This window comes from Anas acuta, chromosome 8 (genome assembly GCF_963932015.1).
Source record: "Anas acuta chromosome 8, bAnaAcu1.1, whole genome shotgun sequence".
Classification (NCBI taxonomy): domain Eukaryota; kingdom Metazoa; phylum Chordata; class Aves; order Anseriformes; family Anatidae; genus Anas; species Anas acuta.
The window spans coordinates 14,858,620-14,867,205 of record NC_088986.1 but is presented as its reverse complement, the minus strand read 5'-3'; the positions used below and the strand labels follow the sequence as shown (position 1 = coordinate 14,867,205).

The 8,586-nt window shown below is 41.9% G+C and overlaps 1 protein-coding gene across 3 annotated transcripts; it reads right to left on the bottom strand.

Annotated features, from left to right (window-relative positions):
• Positions 1-340: 340 nt before the first annotated feature.
• On the bottom strand, positions 341-8,344 carry SAMD13 (sterile alpha motif domain containing 13). 3 transcript variants are annotated; one of them, XM_068690676.1, is made up of 5 exons: positions 8,202-8,344; positions 7,449-7,508; positions 6,833-6,907; positions 3,511-3,622; positions 341-1,533 (listed from the first exon to the last, which is right to left on the bottom strand). In XM_068690676.1, the coding sequence occupies exons 3-5, from the start codon at positions 6,883-6,885 to the stop codon at positions 1,390-1,392; spliced, it is 309 nt and encodes a 102-aa protein (XP_068546777.1). In that variant the 5' UTR covers positions 6,886-6,907; positions 7,449-7,508; positions 8,202-8,344; the 3' UTR covers positions 341-1,389. The 3 variants fall into 3 exon arrangements, with proteins under 3 accessions (XP_068546777.1, XP_068546778.1, XP_068546779.1); XM_068690677.1 differs by lacking the exon at positions 8,202-8,344 and adding an exon at positions 7,693-8,193; XM_068690678.1 differs by lacking the exon at positions 7,449-7,508 and having other exon boundaries at positions 8,202-8,281.
• Positions 8,345-8,586: the final 242 nt, after the last annotated feature.

The following is an 8,586-nucleotide window of genomic DNA, read 5'->3' as shown; positions in this document are numbered from 1 at the left end:
TCCAGGAACTGCGGGGTGATTCACCCTGTTATACCAGTGCCAAGTGTTGCACCTCTGCACCACTGACAGCTCTAGACAAGGGGAACAAAAGCTCAGATATTACTGGTGAACATGACCAGTGCTTCAAATCCTCTCCTTCAGCAGTATGCAACACGGGACAAAAAAAAAGCAAAAATAATGAAATCTTTAAGTATCTTGGTAGGTGGTGTTAAAAGTAATCAGAAGAACATTGAATATTAAGTAGTTTTTTGTATCGTTTTAATGGGGGAATGGAAAAAGACAAGTGCTCCAGTATACCACAACAAAGAAACAAGAAAAGTAAAACAAAAAATCTGTAAAGTAAACTGAATCCAAGCATAAGCAATGCTTTATTGGGATATAGCAAGCAACCTATCAAATAGGGAACTAGTACAAACAGTTTGAACAAGATTCTCTTTTAACAGAGATGTATGGTGACAAGACAGCTTCTTTCAGTTTTTAAAACAAGTATTCAAACCGTTAAGTAAAGCATTAAAAGAAAATCATCAACCATTACAACACCAATGACAGACAATATTAAAAATGTGCAGAATTTCACTTTTTTTTTTTTTTTTTACAAACTTCTGCATAATGTTAGAAAACAAATTATCATAAATTAAAAAAAATAAAAAGATTTTTTTTGTTTGCAAAGCAACACAAACTTTTAAAAATCAACTATACTTTACATAGAACTACTATTAAAAACAAGTGAAAACAAGCTGAAAATTTAAAGGACAGCAAAAAAATACACAACCCAGTTTCACTTGTCAGCAACGCCTTCTGCTATCGAAGGGGTTATGTTAGTTTTATGTACAGCTTTAAACATTGCAGCATACCACAAATAAACCTTAATAAGGTCAAAATAGGACCCTCTGCAAAAAAGGGTGAGTTGGCAAGTGTCAGTCCCATCCCAGAATTACAAGTAGCAGTAATTTTAGTAGGTCTTTAATGTAAACCAAAACCTACTTCTATTGGTTTATCTCTCCCAAAGATGCATGTAAACTTTATTTATATATATATATATATATATATATATATTATTTTTTTTGGTATTTTAATTCATGAAATCAAGAACACGTCTGGCTCAAAAACGAGAATGACATGCCTCCCTTTTGTTCTGGATATAGCGATATAGCTATCTCAACATGCTCACTGACAAATCCTAAAAGAGAAAATCATGTACTATGTAAAAAATACACACCACCTCTCTCAGTTCAGACTCAGTATATATTGCCAACTCTATCCAATAGGATATATATCTTAATTTGGTTTAAATTCTTAATATATTCTCTCTTTACAAAGTTCCATCACATGAAACCAAATTGCTTATATACTGTTTGAGGCACAACATGACCCCAATTAGACAATTTGCTATAAAGAGTTGTTCTTTAGATGTTGTGTCTGTAGAGGTTTTACGTGATATTCATAGATTTTTAGCGCAGGCCCCAGTTTTAATGAAAGTCCAGTCAGTACATCATTTCTTGTCATCAACAGTAACGATTTGCCATCAATTTCCTGAAAGCAGAATTAAAGAATTGATAAAGATGATATACAAATCAAACAGTTGAGAACAATCATGCAACAAATGGAAGACTATTACAGAGAATCATTGAGAAAACAATTAATAGCCTTTAATTTCCCGAAACAACGTTTATAGCTGCTAAATTCTGCTGTCTGGTTTTTCAAGTGCTCACCTGTGCTGACTGTAGCATAAATGCTAGTTAGTTAAGCACAAAATCTAAATCAACCTCATTTCAAAATTCCCTCCTTGTACATCTGTTTAAAATTAATAGGTACATGTACAGCTTGCCTAATTAACAGCCATTAAGGGAAGGATACACTTATGGAGAAGGCAGTGAAACGCATTTCAGAATTACCACTGACAGCAACGTGCAAGTTTGGACTAGTCAGTATCTGCTAATAACTTCAGGTGCCAGCTTTAAAGGGCCAACTTCTTATGTGGGGGAAAAGGATTCCTGCAATCAAAAATTTGAAAAGGGTCTAACTGCAGAGATCAACACTCTGAGGGAACTTTTGTGGATTTTTTCTTCCACCTCAAAACCTTGTCTTATGTTTGCAAGTTAACTGTAAGTCATTTTTTCATGAGTCAAAAAGCAAAAGAAAGAATTCACACATCACAACTCCCATCTTCATTTCAGACAAAGGACCATCCTTTTACTTGCACAGTCCTACAGCTCAACCACAGTGCACTACCCAGGAGACATGACCTACACCTACAGAGCTATGACTGGTGTCTCACAACACTGCCAGACCTTGCAGGGTCATCATAGCCGAAAGAAATCTTCAACCTTATGGCGTATACCTGCACTGGAATTCACTTCGTTGCTGTCTTTTCTACTGTCAATAAAACAATTAATAGATTTTAAGTTTGGTATCAACAGCCAACAACAAGTTCAGATGCCTGCATACACTGTTGTCCATGATTATATATTGCCAAAATTGTGCATTTTTGTAAGTAATATATACTATACATTAATTTATCCCACAGCAGTATCTTCCTTACAAATATTAAACGTTGTGTTCAGAATGTCACAAATCACAGCCTTGGTTACAACTGAACATGAAAAAAAGGGAAGATATATTAGAGTTCAACAGCAATTTGTCCATTGATCTCTCTCATGATTTGACAGATTTTAAAAATACTAAATACAAGAAAAAAGCATAGTCAAACGTCAGCTGAAAGTGAAATCTCACTGAGAGGTATCAACTGCTAATCCCTCCCAAGGCGCACAGTGTGACAGCATTTCTAAAAAATAAGGATTACAATAACTTTTTACCAAATTATAGCAGGTGCCTCCTTCCAATTACTGCTGAAACTGTTAATGGTTAAAAACAGTTTCTATTTTCTCATTTCCATTTGTCACAAGTCTTTTTTTGTGGGAATTCTGACACCACTGAGTATAAGTTGCCTTTTCGACTGCTGGTCAATGACGCTACTTCGTAAGAACAGTCTTAGAGGGATGCAAATGAAGTAAATCCAGCACCCGGAGTAGGACAAACTCCAGGAACAGACAGCATTTACTTCCCTTCCCTTCTTCTTCCACAAGGTTCCCTGTGGATTCAATAAACGCTAGATCTAGATAATCTAAGGCTTTCACTGAATAGAAAACTGATTCTCTATGCTTACCTGGGTACGTGTGAATATATATTCAAGTATATTATATCTCTGTGTTTACTGCAAGCTTTACTTCTTCCACCTCTTTTTTTTCCCCATTAAAACTGCTTCCATAGATTTGACATCACCATTCTGTTTTTTTTTTTTTTTTGGCATCAGGTAAGACTCTGTATGCTTTGGAGAACTGTATAAATTTCTTCTCTGCTACTCCTCTATATTCTGCATTTTTTTCATGATGCAACTTCAATGCCAGCTTTCGGTATGCTTTTCTAGTGCTGTCTAGAGAGGCATCTCTCTGCATGTTAAGAGCTAACAGCAAATCTCCACTGTGCCAGGGTGTTTCCTAGCAGATTTACCTGTTCTTGGAAAGCACTGGCTTGTTCTTCAAATCCAGCTGTTCTAAAATAATTCACAACATCAATAACAGCCCAGTCAGCAGGATCCAGAGGTCTTCCATTTTCTACTGAACTGCAAAGCACAAATCCAGACAAGTAATCACTAAATATCTATAGTATCTGCTGCTTCTTTACAGACAACCCATGTACATTCCCTCCTTCTCTGTACCTCCAGGAAAAGTACCTTTCAACACACCTCCCACCACTCCAATACAGAACAGGCACTCCTGTTCTGTTCCTCTGTACTTGTTCTGTACCTCTCTCGCTTCAGAAAAGAAGAAAGTACATGAATATTCACATCCGCCAAAGGTAGTCAGCCAGGATCTTTTCCTGTTGAGTGTGCTGCCTTTGCAGCTGGAGAACAAAGACTACCATGTCCGAACTACATAGTCTTTCAAGAGTGCAGGCTGTTCTCAACTACCACGTATTTATAAAGAATTGCAGTTTGCAGATTACTCTTTTCCAAGATGAGATTATGCTTTCTTGTAACATAGATAAAAACTACTGGAAACCATCTTTACCTTGTAAAACAAGAATGAGAGGTACCAGCAATTGCTCAATATAGAATATCCTCTAAAGTTTGTTTTTGATTCAACTTTGGACAAATCTAGGGACTTTCTAAATAACTATGAATCACACTGTATGCTGCAGTTGGCCTTTTAAAAGCAGTTTATTTCACTTATCACATAGAATATACACATATTTCAGAGCAAGGAGCAAAAGGCCAGAGTTTCTTACTCTTGCTCATCACATAATGACTTACTTCATGAATTGCTCTGCTGATTGGGAATAGAGAAAAGCAACCCTCGGCAAAATTTAAAATGAGACTATCTGGCCAGCTTATCAAAACAACACTTTTTTTTTCCTAAAAAAAAAAGCAAAGAAAGTCTTCCGATAAAGATTTTTGGTGTTGTACACATTCAGAGACCTAAGAAGTAAAATGCCATAAAAAAAAAACAGCATAAAAACCTACAGGTATGTGTGGAAGCAGCACTCTATTTAAACCTCTGCATTTCCCCCAATATGTAAACTACCACTTGCGATGACTCATCTTCTACTTAAAGACAAGCAAACTAAATCCCCAAAGCTCACTATTAAGAAAAGTAAAATTCCTAGGAGATACTGAATTTAATTTTTCTTGAACAGCAAATGAAAGACTTGACTTGTAAAAAATACCTCCCGACTCTATTTTGCTTATTTCAGCCCAAATGTACTGGTTTTCATAAAGCTCTTCTTTTACTGCTAGGGAACATACAGCTTGGTCCAGCCCCATCCCAGGCCCAACTGCAATGGCTTCAAGGGCACCACCTTCATCGTTAACTAATCTCAGGAAATAATTGCAAGTTCCTCCCTCAAGGAGTAGCATGGCATGTAGCAGACTGTTGGAGACTGGCTGGATTTTAGCCCATCTACCCGCACAGATGCTCATTTGGCTTCTAGACAGCCTCCTCCTTGCCCCGCCGTTGTGCATGGCTGGAATCTTTAGATAAGAAAGGGGAATATATAACAGCCATGGCTCAGCCATACACCAGCTTATGCCAGGCATCCTGGATGCTGTAAAACCTTAAGAGGGCTTGCATTTTAGGCTTCATAACCAGGAATTCATACCAATTGTATGAACAATGAATAAAGATTTAGCTTGTCTGCTTTTCACCACTGTCCCTGTGGCTTTATTGCCATCATGTGGCAGAAGCAGCAAGGCCTGAAAGGACATAGCTGTGAACAGATTTTATCCAATCTATTTATAACGACTTCAGGAAAGTGCCAAATACCTCCTTTGTAGATATGCACATGCTACTATATGCTTTCATTTAGAAGCCACAGCTTCTGATCAGTTTAATTACAATCACCATCAGTCAAAAACAAAAAAACAAAAAAAACACCACTGCAATTAGTAGTTGAACTTTTATCACGCAAGCCTTGGGGGAAAACAATTAAATGTAAACGGTCTTTGCTTTGACTGCTGCCCTTCTCCTGCCTGCCACGGAGTCCTGGTTGTAGAAGAAAAACAGGTAACTGGAGGTGGCTTCTGAGGGACACACAGAGTATAACCTACACATAGTCACTAAGTAGGGAAGTGCATTTTGTATTGGTGTGGTGTAGCCAATGTCTCAAATGAAGAGGAAGGATACCCATATTAATGGCCACCAACAGATCTTTTGATGCTGTGTCATAATCAGATGTTTCAACAGCATTCTGAAGTGACCATTATTACTGCTATTGCTTATATTATTTAGTGCCAGGGAACGTAAGCATTGGCATGTTTTTGTGGAAGGCTTGTAGCAAAGAGATATGAAGGAAAAGAACAAGGTGCAGCTTTGTAAAGTGTTGCAATCTGAAAGGACAGATGATGAACTCTATCCAGTTCCCTTTCTTTGTGTTATATATCACCACAGCATCTGTAAGCCTAACACAGCCCAGCCAATTTTTCCGCACAGAAATGCACTTTTCAGGTCATAACTTAAATTAGGACTAATAATTCTCACTGAAAAACTGCTGACCTTTAGGAATATGGAAATGCCTCTAGAACAGATCCTATCCCTTAGTTTGCAGTCCACCACACTGAAGAAAATTGTAGAGCTGTGCACACCATGTCTCTGTCTTATTTGCACCCTAGGTCTGTAGTAGTAACATAGTAGTTTAGGGCTTCTTCGGCAAACAGTTTAAAATATCTATTTTCAGAACCGAAACCAAAGACACGTGCTGTTGCTACTACTTCTCAGCTCAGGGTGTCTGGGTAGTCAGCAGAGAAATGTGCATGCCTCTTTCAAAGAGAGGAGACATATTCCACGTGGGACGCTTTTCCCCATCAGGCATTGGTTCTGAAAAAGCCACTAGCTGAAAGTACAAAGACTCCCGTGGGCATCGTTTCCTGCTTTGACTTTTGCAAGTCCTTCCTCAAGAGTTTCACTGTTTCAGTCACAATGGGTGGTGAAAAAAGTAAAAACTGACAGATGAGCAAAGGTAGAGTATTGGTTACAGGGCTACCACTTGCTTTGATCTCTGGTTGAAATTAGAAATCAATGGAAAAAGGGACACTCCCAACTTACTAGTTTCTGCATCTCTCCATTGTGGTATGTCCTCCCACATACCACTTTTAATTACATCAATGCCTGAGACTCTTCAATTTCAAAGCAGAAATAAAAGTAATGGAGAATACAGAAGGTTTGAAACAAACAAAGATGGAGATTCCCCACCCTTGCCAACCACATTAAGTCAATGAAAAACTACAATGAAAACTGATGTGCTGTTTACATAAACTTAACACCACGGAATCACTTACTTTTTGACATCCAGAGAGCCATTTTCCTTGTTTTCCATGTCAACGGTTAGCATGGGGAGGAGATTTCTTCAGCAACTATCAACAGGAGGGGAAAAAGCCACATTAAATTATTGGTGGTACGAACAGCGCAATATTATGCTAACAGAAACAAGCAGTATACAGACACAACCATTTCCACCTGAGAGCAAAAGCACTGTCAAAAGACTGCTTTCGTCAGAAGCCTGGCAAAGCCAGTTATAGCTAATGAACTAGGAAAAGTTTACCCATGCTTTTAACACAAATGTTTCCTGCCTGAAAATCAAGGAAGGTAATACCACATTTGATTTTTTTTAAGCTAATAAAATTTTGATGTACACTATATCTAGCGAGATTGACCTGCGATACGTACAAAGCTAGAGCCCGTATGTGCTTACAATGCCTTTGGTCACCCCGCTATGCTGAGCATCCCGAACTGGTGTGCAGTCCTATCCCTAGTGAGGTTTAAGTCCATGTCTTTGTTTTACAAACGGGCAACCTGAGGCACAGATGAGCGTCGTGATTTCTACCCAAGTCACACATAACGCTGGAAAGCCAAGTTACTGATCGAGCCCAAAACTCCTGAGGCCTAATCCCGTACCTTATCCGTACGACCATCCTTCCTGCACTAGCACAGCCTCTTCTGTGGGTACGCTGAACTCTGAAAAGGAAAGGACCGTACAAAGGACACAGGAGACAACCTGGTTTCCCTCCTCGTGCCGTGCCAGAGCGCTTTCACTGCACAGCGTTTTCCACCGCTCCAAGGAACAGGCAGAACCGACCCCAGCCCTTCCTTTCTGCTCTCAGGGAAGACATTCCTATTGCCGAGAGCACCACGAACTAACCGAGGGCTCAGGACGCTCCTGCTGTCGCGCTAATGGACGCCGGCGAAATGTCACAGCGCTCAGGGAAGTACCCAACAGGGAAACCATGCTCTTCAGCCACAACTTTACAAACACAGCCGATAGCAATTAACACCGCTCGACAAAAAAAAAAAAAAAAAAATAAAATAAACAAGAAAATAAAGGACCCTTTATTACACAGGCACCGGCGCAAGAAGCACCGAGGAGGGAGGCAGCGACGAACTGATGGCGGGGGCTCTCAGAGCCGCTGCCCGAGGAGCTCGCCCGGTTCACCCGAGGTGACCGCGGGCTGACAGCCGCGGCCCCACCGCCCACGGCTGCCCCCGCCCGGCCGGGGCTCCCCGCCCGCTCCCGGACCGCGGGGGGCTCCCGGCGCTGCCCCGCTGCCGGCGGGGAGGGCTCCACGCACCATTTTGGGAGCATCTCCGAGCCCTCTCCCGCCGGCGTCGTCGGGGATCCCGGCCGGGGGAAGCGAAGACGGAGACACCTACCTAGGAGCCACTAAACCAAAGCATCGCTACGCGCTGCTCCGGCCCGGCGGAGCATCCCCCCCCCCCACCCCGCCGCCCCCGGCCGCCCCCCCGCCGGCAGCGGGGCGCTGGGAGGCGGCTCCGGGTGACACCGGGCGGCGGCCCCGCCTGGCTCCCGGCCCGCCTCACGCCGCCGCCACACGCGGCCCGCAGCGGCCGCCGCCCGCGACATGGCGGCCGCGTTAAAGGCGCCGCGCCTACCCGCGGGCAGGAGAAGGGCTTCAAATTCCTGTCAGAAAGGAGTTCGGCGGCCTGCGGAGGGGGAGGGAGGGGGGGGGACACGGAGGGTGCCGGGCTTCCTCTGGAAGCGGAGCGTCGCGGGGTCGGGTTGGGGAGAAAGAGGTGA